We start from the raw sequence: 17710 nt of genomic DNA on the forward strand, positions 1-17710 counted from the left end.
ACACTTGCCTCTCTTGATCTTTCTTCTCATGCCCAGGTGCATATGCACCAATAATCACCCACCTCTCTCCATCAACTTTCAGTTTTACCCATATTAATCGAGAATTTACTTTCTTACACTCTATCACATACTCCCACAACTCCTGTTTCAGGAGTATTGCTACTCCTTCCCTTGCTCTTGTCCTCTCACTAACCCCTGACTTTACTCCCCAGACATTCCCAAACCACTCTTCCCCTTTACCCTTGAGCTTCGTTTCACTCAGAGCCAAAACATCCAGGTTCCTTTCCTCAAACATACTACCTATCTCTCCTTTTTTCACATCTTGGTTACATCCACACACATTTAGGCACCCCACTCTGAGCCTTCGAGGAGGATGAGCACTCCCCGCGTGACTCCTTCTTCTGTTTCCGTTTCTGTTAGTGTTTCTGTGTGTGTATATATATGTGTACATTGAGATGTATAGGTATGTATATTTGCTTGTGTGGACGTGTATGTATAAACACTGTGTATGAGGGTGGGTTGGGCCATTTCTTTCGTCTGTTTCCTTGCGCTACCTCGCAAACTCAGGAGACAGCGACAAAGCAAAATAAAAAAAAATTAAATATATATATATATATATATATATATATACATATATATATATATATATATATATATATATATATATATATATATATATATATAATTAAATATATATATATATATATATATATATAATTAAATATATATATATATATATATATATATATATATATATATATATATATATATATATATATATATATATATATTTATATATATATATATATATATATATATATATATATATATATATATATATATATATATATATATATATATATATATATATATATATATATATATATAATTAAATATATATATATATATATATATATATATATATATATATATATATATATATATATATATATATATATATATATTTATTTTTTTTTATTTTGCTTTGTCGCTGTCTCCTGAGTTTGCGAGGTAGCGCAAGGAAACAGACGAAAGAAATGGCCCAACCCACCCTCATACACAGTGTTTATACATACACGTCCACACAAGCAAATATACATACCTATACATCTCAATGTACACATATATATACACACACAGAAACATACATATATACTCATGCACACAATTCACACTGTCTGCGCTTATTCATTCCCACCGCCACCTCGCCACACATGGAATACCATCCCCCTCCCCCCTCATGTGTGCGAGGTAGCACTAGGAAAAGACAACAAAGGCCCCATTCGTTCACACTCAGTCTCTAGCTACCACGCAATAATGCCCTAAACCACAGCTCCCTTTCCACATCCAGGCCCCACACAACTTTCCATGGTTTACCCCAGATGCTTCACATGCCCTGATTCAATCCACTGAAAGCACGTCAACCCCGGTATACCACATCAATCCAATTCACTCTATTCCTTGCCCACCTTTCACCCTCCTGCATGTTCAGGCCTCGATCACAAAAAATCTTTTTCACTCCATCTTTCCACCTCCAATTTGGTCTCCCACTTCTCCTCGTTCCCTCCACCTCTGACATATATATCCTCTTGGTCAATCTTTCCTCACTCATTCTCTCCATGTGCCCAAACCATTTCAAAACACCCTCTTCTGCTCTCTCAACCGCACTCTTTTTATTTCCACACATCTCTCTTACCCTTACATTACTTACTCGATCAAACCACCTCACACCACATATTGTCCCCAAACATCTCATTTCCAGCTCATCCACCCTCCTGCGCACAACTCTATCCATAGCCCACGCCTCGCAAACATACAACATTGTTGGAACCACTATTCCTTCAAACATACCCATTTTTGCTTTCCAAGATAATGTTCTCGACTTCCACACATTCTTCACGGCTCCCAGGATTTTCGCCCCCTCCCCCACTCTATGATTCACTTCCGCTTCCATGGTTCCATCCACTGCCAGATCCACTCCCAGATATCTAAAACACTTTACTTCCTCCAGTTTTTCTCCATTCAAACATACCTCCCAATTGACTTGACCCTCAACCCTACTGTACCTAATAACCTTGCTCTTATTCACATTAACTCTTAACTTTCTTCTTTCACACACTTTACCAAACTCAGTCACCAGCTTCTGCAGTGTCTCACATGAATCAGCCACCAGCGCTGTACCATCAGCGAACAACAACTGACTCACTTCCCAAGCTCTCTCATCCACAACAGACTTCATACTTGCCCCTCTTTCCAAAACTCTTGCATTCACCTCCCTAACAACCCCATCCATAAACAAATTAAACAACCATGGAGACATCACACACCCCTGCCGCAAACCTACATTCACTGAGAACCAATCACTTTCCTCTCTTCCTACACGTACACATGCCTTACATCCTTGATAAAAACTTTTCACTGCTTCTAACAACTTGCCTCCCACACCATATATTCTTAATACCTTCCACAGAGCATCTCTATCAACTCTTATCATATGCCTTCTCCAGATCCATAAATGCTACATACAAATCCATTTGCTTTTCTAAGTATTTCTCACATACATTCTTCAAAGCAAACACCTGATCCACACATCCTCTACCACTTCTGAAGCCACACTGCTCTTCTCCAATGTGATGCTCTGTACATGCCTTCACCCTCTCAATCAATACCCTCCCATATAATTTACCAGGAATACTCAACAAACTTATACCTCTGTAATTTGAGCACTCACTCTTATCCCCTTTGCCTTTGTACAATGGCACTATGCACGCATTCTGCCAATCCTCAGGCACCTCACCATGAGTCATACATACATTAAATAACCTTACCAACCAGTCAACAATACAGTCACCCCCTTTTTCAATAAATTCCACTGCAATACCATCCAAACCTGCTGCCTTGCCGGCTTTCATCTTCCGCAAAGCTTTTACTACCTCTTCTCTGTTTACTAAATCATTTTCCCCAACCCTCTGACTTTCCACACCACCTCGACCAAAATACCCTATATCTGCCACTCTATCATCAAACACATTCAACAAACCCTCAAAATACTCACTACATCTTCTCACATCACCACTACTTGTTATCATCTCCCCATTTGCGCCCTTTACTGAAGTTCCCATTTGCTCCCTTGTGTTGTTAACTGACAGGCGCGCGAAAGACAGACTTTTGGATGTTAATGTACTGAGAGGTGCAACTGGAGGGATGTCAGATCATTATCTTGTGGAGGGTAAGGTGAAGATTTGTATGAGTTTTCAGAAAAGAAGAGTGAATGTTGGGGTGAAGAGGGTGGTGAAAGTAAGTGAGCTTGAGAAGGAGACTTGTGTGAGGAAGTACCAGAAGAGACTGAGTACAGAATGGAAAAAGGTGAGAACAATGGAAGTAAGGGGAGTGGGGGAGGAATGGGATGTATTTAGGGAATCATTGATGGATTGCGCAAAAGATGCTTGTGGCATGAGAAGAGTGGGAGGTGGGTTGATTAGAAAGGGTAGTGAGTGGTGGGATGAAGAAGTAAGATTATTAGTGAAAGAGAAGAGAGAGGCTTTTGGATGATTTTTGCAGGGAAAAAATGCAATTGAGTGGGAGATGTATAAAAGAAAGAGACAGGAGGTCAAGAGAAAGGTGCAAGAGGTGAAAAAGAGGGCAAATGAGAGTTGGGGTGAGAGCGTATCATTAAATTTTTGGGAGAATAAAAAAATATGGGTAAAACTGAAAGTAGATGGAGAGAGATGGGTTATTATTGGTGCATATGCACCTGGGCATGAGAAGAAAGATCATGAGAGGGAAGTGTTTTGGGAGCAGCTGAATGAGTGTGTTAGTGGTTTTGATGCACATGACCGGGTTATAGTGATGGGTGATTTGAATGCAAAGGTGAGTAATGTGGCAGTTGAGGGAATAACTGGCATACATGGGGTGTTCAGTGTTGTAAATGGAAATGGTGAAGAGCTTGTAGATTTATGTGCTGAAAAAGGACTGGTGATTGGGAATACCTGGTTTAAAAAGAGAGATATACATAAGTATACGTATGTAAGTAGGAGAGATGGCCAGAGAGCGTTATTGGATTACGTGTTAATTGACAGGCGCGCGAAAGAGAGACTTTTGGATGTTAATGTGCTGAGAGGTGCAACTGGAGGGATGTCTGATCATTATCTTGTGGAGGCTAAGGTGAAGATTTGTATGAGTTTTCAGAAAAGAAGAGTGAATGTTGGGGTGAAGAGGGTGGTGAGAGTAAGTGAGCTTGGGAAGGAGACTTGTGTGAGGAAGTACCAAGAGAGACTGAGTACAGAATGGAAAAAGGTGAGAACAATGGAAGTAAGGGGAGTGGGGGAGGAATGGGATGTATTTAGGGAATCAGAGATGGATTGCGCAAAAGATGCTTGTGGCATGGGAGGTGGGTTGATTAGAAAGGGTAGTGAGTGGTGGGATGAAGTAAGATTATTAGTGTAAGAGAAGAGAGAGGCATTTGGACGATTTTTGCAGGGAAAAAATGCAATTGAGTGGGAGATGTATAAAAGAAAGAGACAGGAGGTCAAGAGAAAGATGCAAGAGGTGAAAAAGAGGGCAAATGAGAGTTGGGGTGAGAGAGTATCATTAAATCTTAGGGAGAATAAAAAGATGTTCTGGAAGGAGGTAAATAAAGTGCGTAAGACAAGGGAACAAACGGGAACTTCAGTGAAGGGTGCTAATGGGGAGGTGATAACAAGTAGTGGTGATGTGAGAAGGAGAGGGAGCGAGTATTTTGAAGGTTTGTTGAATGTGTTTGATGATAGAGTGACAGATATAGGGTGTTTTGGTCGAGGTGGTGTGCAAAGTGAGAGGGTTAGGGAAAATGATTTGGTAAACAGAGAAGAGGTAGTAAAAGCTTTGCGGAAGATGAAAGCTGGCAAGGCAGCAGGTTTGGATGGTATTGCAGTGGAATTTATTAAAAAAGGGGGTGACTGTATTGTTGACCGGTTGGTAAGCTTATTTAATGTATGTATGACTCATGGTGAGGTGCCTGAGGATTGGCGGAATGCGTGCATAGTGCCATTGTACAAAGGCAAAGGGGATAAGCGTGAGTGCTCAAATTACAGAGGTATAAGTTTGTTGAGTATTCCTGGTAAATTATATGGGAGGGTATTGATTGAGAGGGTGAAGGCATGTACAGAGCATCAGATTGGGGAAGAGCAGTGTGGTTTCAGAAGTGGTAGAGGATGTGTGGATCAGGTGTTTGCTTTGAAGAGTGTATGTGAGAAATACTTAGAAAAGCAAATGGATTTGTATGTAGCATTTATGGATCTGGAGAAGGCATATGATAGAGTTGATAGAGATGCTCTGTGGAAGGTATTAAGAATATATGGTGTGGGAGGCAAGTTGTTAGAAGCAGTGAAAAGTTTTTATCGAGGATGTAAGGCATGTGTACGTGTAGGAAGAGAGGAAAGTGATTGGTTCTCAGTGAATGTAGGTTTGCAGCAGGGGTGTGTGATGTCTCCATGGTTGTTTAATTTGTTTATGGATGGGGTTGTTAGGGAGGCGAATGCAAGAGTTTTGGAAAGAAGGGCAAGTATGAAGTCTGTTGTGGATGAGAGAGCTTGGGAAGTGAGTCAGTTGTTGTTCGCTGATGATACAGTGCTGGTGGCTGATTCATGTGAGAAACTGCAGAAGCTGGTGACTGAGTTTGGTAAAGTGTGTGAAAAAAGAAAGTTAAGAGTAAATGTGAACAAGAGCAAGGTTAAATATTAGGTACAGTAGGGTTGAGGGTCAAGTCAATTGGGAGGTAAGTTTGAACGGAGAAAAAACTGGAGGAAGTAAAGTGTTTTAGATATCTGGGAGTGGATCTGGCAGCGGATGGAACCATGGAAGCGGAAGTGAATCATAGGGTGGGGGAGGGGGCGAAAATCCTGGAAGCCTTGAAGAATGTGTGGAAGTCAAGAACATTATCTTGGAAAGCAAAAATGGCTATTTTTTTTTTTTTTTTTCATACTTTGTCGCTGTCTCCCGCGTTTGCGAGGTAGCGCAAGGAAACAGACGAAAGAAATGCCCAACCCCCCCCCCATACACATGTATATACATACGTCCACACACGCAAATATACATACCTACACAGCTTTCCATGGTTTACCCCAGACGCTTCACATGCCTTGATTCAATCCACTGACAGCACGTCAACCCCGGTATACCACATCGCTCCAATTCACTCTATTCCTTGCCCTCCTTTCACCCTCCTGCATGCTCAGGCCCCGATCACACAAAATCTTTTTCACTCCATCTTTCCACCTCCAATTTGGTCTCCCTCTTCTCCTTGCTCCCTCCACCTCCGACACATATATCCTCTTGGTCAATCTTTCCTCACTCATCCTCTCCATGTGCCCAAACCACTTCAAAACACCCTCTTCTGCTCTCTCAACCACGCTCTTTTTATTTCCACACATCTCTCTTACCCTTACGTTACTCACTCGATCAAACCACCTCACACCACACATTGTCCTCAAACATCTCATTTCCAGCACATCCATCCTCCTGCGCACAACTCTATCCATAGCCCATGCCTCGCAACCATACAACATTGTTGGAACCACTATTCCTTCAAACATACCCATTTTTGCTTTCCGAGATAATGTTCTCGACTTCCACACATTCTTCAAGGCCCCCAGAATTGTCGCCCCATCCCCCACCCTATGATCCACTTCCGCTTCCATGGTTCCATCCGCTGCCAGATCCACTCCCAGATATCTAAAACACTTCACTTCCTCCAGTTTTTCTCCATTCAAACTCACCTCTAAATTGACTTGACCCTCAACCCTACTGTACCTAATAACCTTGCTCTTATTCACATTTACTCTTAACTTTCTTCTTCCACACACTTTACCAAACTCAGTCACCAGCTTCTGCAGTTTCTCACATGAATCAGCCACCAGCACTGTATCATCAGCGAACAACAACTGACTCACTTCCCAAGCTCTCTCATCCCCAACAGACTTCATACTTGCCCCTCTTTCCAAAACTCTTGCATTTACCTCCCTAACAACCCCATCCATAAACAAATTAAACAACCATGGAGACATCACACACCCCTGCCGCAAACCTACATTCACTGAGAACCAATCACTTTCCTCTCTTCCTACACGTACACATGCCTTACATCCTCGATAAAAACTTTTCACTGCTTCTAACAACTTTCCTCCCACACCATATATTCTTAATACCTTCCACAGAGCATCTCATATTGTCCTCAAACACTTCACTTCCAATACATCCATCCTCCTCCATACAACCCTATCTATAGCCTATGCCTTGCAACCATATAATATTGTTGGAACTGCTATTCCTTCAAACATACTCATTTTTGCTCTTCGAGATAATGTTCTCTCTTTCCACACATTCTTCATTACTCCCAGAACCTTTGCCCCCTCCCCCCCAACCCTATGACTCAATTTCACTTCCATGGTTCCTTTTGCTACTAAGTCCACTCCTAGACATCTAAAACACTTCACTTCCTCCAATTTTTCTCCATTCAAACTCACATCCCAACGAACTTGCCCCTCAACCTTGCTGAACCTAATAACCTTGCTCTTATTCACATTCACTCTCAACTTTCTCCTTTCACACACTTTTCCAAACTCAGTCACCAACTTCTGCAGTTTCTCACTCGAATCAGCCACCAGTGCTGAATCATCGGTGAACAATAACTGATTATCTTTCCAGGCTCTCTCATCCCCAACAGACTGTATACTTGCCCCACTCTCCAAAACTATTGCATTTACCTCCCTAACCACCCCATCCAAAAACAAATCAAACAACCATGGGGACATCACACACTCCTGCCACAGACCAAACTTCACTGGGAACCAATCACTCTCCTCTCTTCCTACTCGTAAACATGCCTTACACCCTTAATACATACTACTCACTGCTTCTAGCAGCTTAACTCCCACACCGTATTCTCTTAAGACCTTCCAAAAAGCATATCTATCCACCCTGTCATATTCCTTCTCAATATCCATAAATGCCACATTCAAATCCATCTATTTCTCTAAGTATTTTTCACACACATTCTTCAAAGCAACCACCTGATGCACACATCCTCTGTCACTTATGAAACCATACTGCTCCTCCCCAATCTGATGCTCTTTACATGCCTTCACCCTCTCAATCAATACCCTCCCATACAATTTTCCAAGAATACTAGACAAACATATGCCTCTGTAGTTTGAATACTCACGTTTATCATCTTTGTCTTTGTACAATGGCACTATGCATGAATTCTGCCAATCTTCAGGCACTTCACCATGATCCATACATACAGTGAATAACCTTACCAACCAATTAACATCACAGTCACCCCCTTTCTTAATAAATTCAACTGCAATTCCAACGAACCAAACCACCTTGCCATATTTCATCTTCTACAAGGCTTTCACCACCTCTTCTCTCTTCATCAAACCACTTTCCTTGACTCTCTCACTTCCCACACCACCCCTACATCTGCCACTATCAAACAAATATAAACAAATATACTTTCTAATCATACTTGATTGTTGTTTCCTGCAGTAGTGTGGTAGTGAAAGAAAACAGATGAAGAAAGACCCATCCACTCATATATACATATACACACACACACACACACACACCCATACATATACATATATATACATACACATACATATACACAAATGTACACATTCATACTTGTTCGCCTTCATCCATTCCCAGCACCACTCTTTCCCACAGGAAACAGAATCGCCAACCCCTGTTTCAGTGAGGTAGCATCAGGAAACAGATGACACATAAAGGCCACATCTGCTCACACTCATTCTCTAGCTGTCATGTGTAATGCAGGGAAACCACAGCTCCCCATCCACATTCAGGCTCCACAGACCCTGAACCCCTCATATGCCCCGGTTCAGTCCAATGACAACACATCGAACCCATCATACCACATTGTTCCAATTCACTCCATTCCATGCACACCTTTTACCCTCTGCATGTTCAGGCCCTAATTGCTCAAAATTTTTCACTACATCCTTCCACCTCCAATTTGGTCTCCTGCTTCTCCTTGCTCTCTTCACCTCAGACACATATATCTCTTTGTCAACCTTTTCTCACAAGTCAAAGATGCTTATAGCTGGCCACCACCACAGCCTGAGAAGATCTAGATGTTCTTTTTAAAATTCATAAACAATAAAAGAATAACATCCCAAGGCGCAATGAACATTCTGTGGCTAGTAATTCGAATGATAACGAGGGCAATGAAAGTTCATTTTGACCATAGATGCGCTGTATATCTAATAGATTAATTAGTAGTGTTAAGTACTTAAGGTTTCAAATACAATAGATTTTCGTAAGTTCAATTCTTGAATCATTTTATGTTATCTATTCCTCTGCATCATGTCTTGGTTAATATCAGGTCTACATGACAAGGTACTGCATAAGGTCATGAAAGCATGCTTGATGTAAGGAAGGTTTCCATAACTGATAGATTTGATGTGATATGACCTTCTGTATCCATGACATGTGCCTTCATACACGATATGTTAACAGAAATTTGATCATCCATATCAGATTAATCTATGCCCATTATTTCACTAACAATATATTGGGGAAAACAAAATTTGGTGCCTGAGATATTAGACATGTTTTTAGGTAAATGTTTGGATGCTGTTTCTAAACATGCCATCAGTTTTTCTCTATCAGCTCTGGTGATCGAGATATGATATACCCTAACTGCTATGCATACAACTGATTAGACATGAGGACTGATGACTACAAATCATTATTGTTGCCTTTTTGATAAAAAATAAACAAAAATGGCTTCATACAAGTAGTTTGTTTACCTATGATTAAATTACATCCACAGAACCAGATAATGGTTAAACAAACATAAAAAGGTTATCACTGATACAAAATTCATTTACTCAGACATCTCACGAAAGCGGCGTTTCAAAGACCATGCGGTGAGCTGCCCCAGGACCATCACACTGAATGGTCCAGCAGTAATCTGACATCATATGAGTATCCCAGTGTCCCTAAGGTTCTTATCATATGAGTATCCCAATGTCCCTAAGGTTCTTAAATCCTGGTGAAAACGTTCACCCTGTTCCTCATTTAGGTTACCAAGGTTGTCTGGGAAACGATCCAAGTGGCTGTGGAGGTAATGCACTTTGATGCTCATTTTACAGCCAAGTTGACTGAAAGAAGAGAGCATATTCTCCACTAGTTCAGAGTGGTTATCTGCTTTATGGTTCCCAAGAAAATTCTTTACAACCTGAGTGAACAAAGACCATGCATCTGCCTCAGCATTGTTCATTTAATCTTGGAAATGTGGGTCCTTCACGAGTTCTCTGATTTGTGGCCCATCAAAAATACCTGCCTTCAGCTTCTCTATGCTCAGTGCTGGAAATTTTCTGAATACGCAGTCAAAGCAGTCCCCTTTCTTTATTCAAAACCTTCAAAAGTTGTTTCATTACACCTAGTTTGAGGTGCAGTGGTGGTAAAATGATCTTGTCTCTGTCAACCAAGGATTCTGCGCCTACAAACAAACAATGTATGGAGCCCATGTCTTATCTTGGTCCCCGAGTTGTATTTTGAAATAACAAGTATGCCCTCTTCACAAAATCAGAAATGAATTATCTTTGTTCCATGAATGAGTACTCTCCACAAAAATATAGCAGAACAAGAGCTGCTAGAAGGAAATGAAGGTCATTTTCTTATTCAGTAGCATGAATATACCTAGAATCAAGTTAAAAATCTGAGGCACCAGCTAGCGAGTTATATACATATTTGAAGTTCACTTTCTAGAACCCTATTTTACTAAAAAGGCTGCACCAACTACTACCTCAAAGTGTAACTCATTCCTCGCTGCTCTGCACTGCAAATCCAACAGATACTCTATTCCTTACTAGTTTGCACTGTAAAACTGTCTTTACAAACTTGTTTCAATATACCTCATTATCAACAAAGTTAACATTTGGATTTTGAATGGCTGAATTCAAAAGCTACTAACCTAATGATGGTCAAACAACTGTCTTCAGGTAGTTTGATTTACATCTGACAGTAATCCAAGCATGAAGAGTGAAGCTATGTGTCAAGTACAGGAAAGACTCAGGTTTGGGGGAAAGGAGAATCCCTCTCTCCTACACTTCAAAGGTGAAAAAGTCAACTACAAAGAGATTATCAAACTTACATGTAAAGCTTTTAAGAAATTTCAGTATCAAAGATTTCTTACGGTTAAAACAAAAAATGAGGTTCATTCCTTACCTTTTTAATTTCACCAAGATTGAATTTTACATTGACATTGGAGAGCAAGCCAGCCAAATCATGTTCACAAAATTCAAACACCAAGAAGAACGTAGAAAGACTGGACATATGTGGAGTTGCTGATGGAAGATAAAAAGAAAAAGATCATTTTTAGTAGTCTATTTAAGTTTATTGGTATTACAATACAGCAATTCTCAACAAATATGATAACCAAACTTCTTTACAGTTCCCTTCATATATCAAGGAAACTGATAAGGTGACTAACTAATCAACACATCACATATAAAATGCAGCATTAATAGAAGGCTCAGAGTTGTACCTTTCACATCAAAGTCAACTAGTACCCACTGCTGAAAATTTTGACAATCATCTGAAACTTCTACTTAACCGTATCACATGTTTCTGTAACACATATTTATACATAAAGTATTGGACACAGTATCCCTTTCCATGCTCAATTTTTAAGCAGATTAATTTTTGTCTTATGAAAAAAATTATAGCATCCCACATTAACCACAACATGCAATGCCATAATGAGAAAAATGTATGTCTTAAAGGATGAAAAATGCTTTCTCTCTGGAGTGGGTTCCCCACAAGCCATAAAATAAATTTCTGATCTCAGGGGGTTATAAACCTTCCTCACCACCCCTACTTTCTAGTAAGGTAAATGCCTCTCACCCCCATTACCCAGCTATTCTGAGTTGAAGACCTTAGCTCTGTCTGTTTTTTTTAATTCTTTCTATGTTAGCTGAGACAGAACAGGCAACTACATCCCTAATCAAAGACATCGCATTAACTCTCTCTCTCTCTCTCTCTCTCTCTCTCTCTCTCTCTCTCTCTCTCTCTCTCTCTCTCTCTCTCTCTCTAAATATATATATATTATCATTATTATTATACTTTGTCACTGTCTCCCACATTAGCACGGTAGCACAAGGAAACAGATGAAAGAATGGCCCAACACACCCACATACACATGTATATACATACAAGCCGCCCAAACACGCACATATACATACCTATACATTTCAACGTATGCATACATAAACATACACAGACATAAACATATATACACATGTACATATGTATACATGTACATAGGTATACTCGCCATCCAACCACACATGAAATGGCATCCCCCCTTCCCTCACACGTGCGCGAGGTAGTGCCAGGAAAGACAACAAAAGCCACATTTATTTACAATCAGTCTCTAACTGTCATGTGTGATGAACCAAACCACGGCTCCCTTTCCACATCCAGGCACCATAAAACTTTCCATGGTTTACCCCAGCGCTTCACATGCCCTGGTTCAATCCAGTGATAGCACGTCGATGCTGGCATACCACATCATTCCAATTCACTCTATTCCTTGCAGCCTTTCACTCTCCTGTATGTTCAGGCCCCGATAGCTTAAAATCTTTTTCACTCCATCCTTCCACCTCCAATGTGGTCTTCCACTTCTCATTCCCTCCACCTCCAGGCCCATATATCCTCTTTGTTAATCTTTCCTCATTCATTCTCTCCATGTGACCAAACCATTTCAATACACACTCTTCTGCTCTCTCAACCACACTCATTTTATTACCATACATCTCTCTTACCCTTTCATTACTTAATCAATTAAACCACCTCACACCACATATTGCCCTCAAACATCTCATTTCCAACATATCCAACCTCCTCCGCACAACCCATCTATAGCCCAAGCCGCGCAACCACATAACATTGATGGAACCACTTCAAACATACCCATTTCAACATATACATACACAGATATATACATATAGACACACGCACATATTCGTACATGCTGCCTTCATCCATTCTTGCCGCCACCTCGCTACACCTAAAAATGACACCCCCTCCCGCGGCGTGCACGCGAGGTAGCGCTAGGAAAGGAAAACAAAGGCCACATTTGTCCATACTCAGACTTGAGTTGTCATGTGAAATGCACCAAAACCACAGCTCCCTTTCCACATCCAGGCCTCACAAAACTTTCAATGGTTTACCCTAGATGCTTCACATGCCCTGGTTCAATCCATTGACAGCACGTAGACCCCGGTATACCACATCGTTCCAATTCACTTAATTCCTTCCACGCCTTTCACCCTCCTGTATTTTTAAGCCCCTATCACTCAAAATCATTTTCACTCCATCCTTCCACCTCCAATTTGGTCTCCCACTTCTTGTTCCCCCCACCTCTGACACATATATCCTCTTTGTCAATCTTCCCTCACTCATTCTCTCCATGTGACCAAACCATTTCAATATGCCCTCTTCTGCTCTCTCAACCACACTCTTTATTACCAAATATCTCTCTTACCCTTTCATTACTTACTCGATCAAACCACCTCACACCACATATTGTCCTAAAACATCTCATTTCCATCAAATTGACCCTCCTCCACACAACCCTGTCTATCGCCCATACCTCACAACCATATAACATTGCTGGAACCACTATTCCTTCAATCATACCCATTTTTGCTTTCCGAGATAACGTTCTAGCCTTCCACACATTCATCAACGCTCCAAAACCTTCGTCCCCTCCCCCAACCTGTGACTCACTTCCACTTCCATGGTTCCTCCACTGCCAAACCCACTCCCAGATATCTAAAACACTTCACTTCCTCCAGTTTTTCTCCATTCAAACTAACCTCCCAATTCACTTGTCCCTCAACCCTACTGAACATAATAACCTTGCTCTTATTTATATTTACTCTCAGCTTTCTTCTTTCACACACTTTACCAAAATCAGTCACCAACTTCTGCAGTTTCTCTCCCGAATCAGCCACCAGCGCTGTATCATCAGCGAAGTACAACTGACTCACTTCTTTATCATCATTATAATTATACTTAATCGCAGTTTCCTGCATTAGCAAGGTATCACAAGTAAACAGACGAAAGAATGGCCAAACCCACCCACATACAAATGTACATACATAAACAGCCACACACACATATATACATACCTATACATACATACCTATACATTTCAAAATATACATACATATACATACACAGGCATATACATATGTACACATGTACATATTCGTAATTGCTACCTTCATCTATTCCCGTCGCCACCCCACACATGAAATAGCACACACACATACACACAAAAACACACCCAAGGAAAGGTAGTGCTGTGAAGACAAAAAATGCCACATTCGTTCACACTCATTCTCTAGCTGTCATGTTTAATGCACCAAAACCACAGCTCCCTTTCCACATCCAGGCCACACAAAACTTTCCATGGTTTACCCCAGACGCTTCACATGCCCTGGTTCGATCGACTGACAGAACACTGACCCCGGTGGGAGTCAACAATGTTATCTAGGAAAGCAAAAATGTGTATGTTTGAAGGAATAGAGGTCCCAACAATGTTATATGGCTGCAAGGCATGGGCTATAGATAGAGTTGTGGGGAGCAGGGTGGATGTGCTGGAAATGAGATGTTTGAGGACAACATGTGGTGTGAGGTGGTTTGATCGAGGCAGCAATGAAAGGGTAAGAGAGATGTGTGGTTGAGAGAGCAGAAGAGGGTGTTTTGAAAAGGTTTGGTCACATGGAGAGACTGAGTACAGAACGGAAAAAGGTGAGAACAAAGGATGTAAGGGGAGTGGGGGAGGAATGGGATGTATTTAGGGAAGCAGTGATGGCTTGCACAAAACATGCTTGTGGCATGAGAAGCATGGGAGGTGGGCAGATTAGAAAGGGTAGTGAGTGGTGGGATGAAGAAGTAAGATTATTAGTGAAAGAGAAGAGAGAGGCATTTGGACGATTTTTGCAGGGAAAAATGCAAATGAGTGGGAGATGTATAAGAAAAAGAGGCAGGAGGTCAAGAGAAAGGTGCAAGAGGTGAAAAAGAGGGCAAATGAGAGTTAGAGTGTGAGAGTACCATTAAATTTTAGGAAGAATAAAAAGATGTTTTGGAAGGAGGTAAATAAAGTGCGTAAGACAAGGGAACAAATGGGAACTTCAGTGAAGGGGGCTAATGGGGAGGTGATAACAAGTAGCGGTGATGTGAGAAGATGGAGTGAGTATTTGGAATGTTTGTTGAATGTGTCTGATGATAGAGTGGCAGATATAGGGTGTTTTGTTTGAGATGGTATGCAAAGTGATAGGGTTAGGGAAAATGATTTGGTAAACAGAGAAGAGGTAGTAAAAGCTTTGCGGAAGATGAAAGCCGGCAAGGCAGCAGGTTTGGATGGTATTGCAGTGGAATTTATCAAAAAAGGGGGTGACTGTATTGTTGACTGGTTGGTAAGGTTATTCAATGTATGTATGATTCATGGTGAGGTGCCTGAGGATTGGCGGAATGCTTGCATAGTGCCATTGTACGAAGGCAAAGGGGATAAGAGTGAGTGCTCAAATTACAGAGGTATAAGTCTGTTGAGTATTCCTGGCAAATTATATGGGAGGGTACTGATTGACAGGGTGAAGGCATGTACAGAGCATCAGATTGGGGAAGAGCAGTGTGGTTTCAGAAGTGGGAAAGGATGTGTGGATCAGGTGTTTGCTTTGAAGAATGTATGTGAGAAATACTTAGAAAAGCAAATGGATTTGTATGTAGCATTTATGGATCTGGAGAAGGCATATGATAGAGTTGATAGAGATGCTCTGTGGAAGGTATTAAGAATATATGGTGTGGGAGGCAAGTTGTTAGAAGCATTGAAAAGTTTTTATCGAGGATGTAAGGCATGTGTACGTGTAGGAAGAGAGGAAAGTGATTGGTTCTCAGTGAATGTAGGTTTGCGGCAGGGGTATATGATGTCTCCATGGTTGTTTAACTTGTTTATGGATGGGGTTGTTAGGGAAGTGAATGCAAGAGTTTTGGAAAGAGGGGCTAGTATGCAGTCTGTTGTGGATGAGAGAGCTTGGGAAGTAAGTCAGTTGTTGTTCGCTGATGATATAGCGTTGGTGGCTGATTCATGAGAGAAACTGCAGAAGCTGGTGACTGAGTTTGGTAAAGTGTGTGAAAGAAGAAAGTTGAGAGTAAATGTGAATAAGAGCAAGAATATTAGGTACAGCAGGGTTGAGGGTCAAGTCAGTTGGGAGGTAAGTTTGAATAGAGAAAAACTGGAGGAAGTGAAGTGTTTTAGATATCTGGGAGTGGATTTGGCAGCGGATGGAACCATGGAAACAGAAGTGAATCATTGGGTGGGGGAGGGGGTGAAAGTTCTGGGACCCTTGAAGAATGTGTGGAAGTCAAGAACATTACCTCGGAAAGCAAAAATGGGTATGTTTGAAGGAATAGTGGTTCCAACAATGTTGTATGGTTGCATGGCGTGGGCTATGGATAGAGTTGTGCGCAGGAGGGTGGATGTGCTGGAAATGAGATGTCTGAGGACAATATGTGGTGTGAGGTGGTTTGATCGAGTAAGTAATGTAAGGGTAAGAGAGATGTGTGGTAATAAAAAGAGTGTGGTTGAGAGAGCAGAAGAGGGTGTTTTGAGATGGTTTGGTCACATGGAGAGAATGAGTGAGGAAACATTGACCAAGAGGATATATGTGTCAGAGGTGGAGGGAGTGAGAAGTGGGAGACCAAATTGGAGGTGAAAAGATGGAGTGAAAAAGATTTTGAGTGATCGGGGCCTGAACATGTAGGAGGGTGAAAGGCGTGCAAGGAATAGAGTGAATTGGAACGATGTGGTATACCGGGCTCGATGTGCTGTCAATGGATTGAACCAGGGCATGTGAAGCATCTGGGGTAAACCATGGAAAGTTCTGTGGGGCCTGGATGTGGAAAGGGAGCTGTGGTTTCGGTGCATTATTACATGACAGCTAGAGACTGAGTGTGAACGAATGGGGCCTTTGTTGTCTTTCCTAGCTCTACCTCGCACACATGGGGGGGAGGGGGTTGGTTATTCCATGTGTGGCGAGGTGGCGATGGGAATGAATACATGTGCATATATGTATATGTCTGTGTGTGTATATATATGTATACATTGAGATGTATAGGTATGTATATTTGCGGTGATGTGGACGTGTATGTATATACATGTGTATGTGGGTGGGTTGGGCCATTCTTTTGTCTGTTTCTTGCGCTACTCGCAAATGCAGGAGACAGCGACAAAGCAAAATAAATAAATAATGAGGGATACGGGAGAAAGAATGCTTACCATGCATTCCTCCCATGTCGTAGAAAGCGACTAAAGGGGACGGGAGCGAGAGCTAGGAAACTCCGTTTCCTTGTATTTTAACTCTTTTAAAGGGGAACTGAAGAGGAGTCACATGGGGGAGTGTTCATCCTCCCCGAAGGCTCGAATTGGGCGTTAAATGTGTGTGGGGTGTAACCAAGATGAGAAAAAAGGAGAAATAGGTAGTATGTTTGAGGAAGGAACCTGATGTTTTGGCTCTGAGTGAAACAAAGCTCAAGGGTAAAGGGGAAGAGTAGTCTAGGAATGTTTTGGGAGTAAAGTCAGGGGTTGGTGATGAGGACAAGAGCAAGGGAATGAGTAACATACTCCTGAAAC

The 17710-nt window shown here is 41.4% G+C and overlaps 1 protein-coding gene across 2 annotated transcripts in view; it reads right to left on the reverse strand.

Moving 5' to 3' along the window:
* Window positions 1-17710, reverse strand: part of LOC139755458 (cyclin-dependent kinase 9-like) — a 259415-nt gene that overhangs the window by 93875 nt on the left and 147830 nt on the right. For both annotated transcript variants that reach the window (XM_071673778.1, XM_071673777.1), the window contains one exon: window positions 11236-11354. In XM_071673778.1, the coding sequence (XP_071529879.1) occupies window positions 11236-11354 (119 nt within the window). The remainder of the gene's footprint in view (window positions 1-11235; window positions 11355-17710) is intronic.

Source organism: Panulirus ornatus, chromosome 19, assembly GCF_036320965.1.
Source record: "Panulirus ornatus isolate Po-2019 chromosome 19, ASM3632096v1, whole genome shotgun sequence".
NCBI classification, from domain to species: domain Eukaryota; kingdom Metazoa; phylum Arthropoda; class Malacostraca; order Decapoda; family Palinuridae; genus Panulirus; species Panulirus ornatus.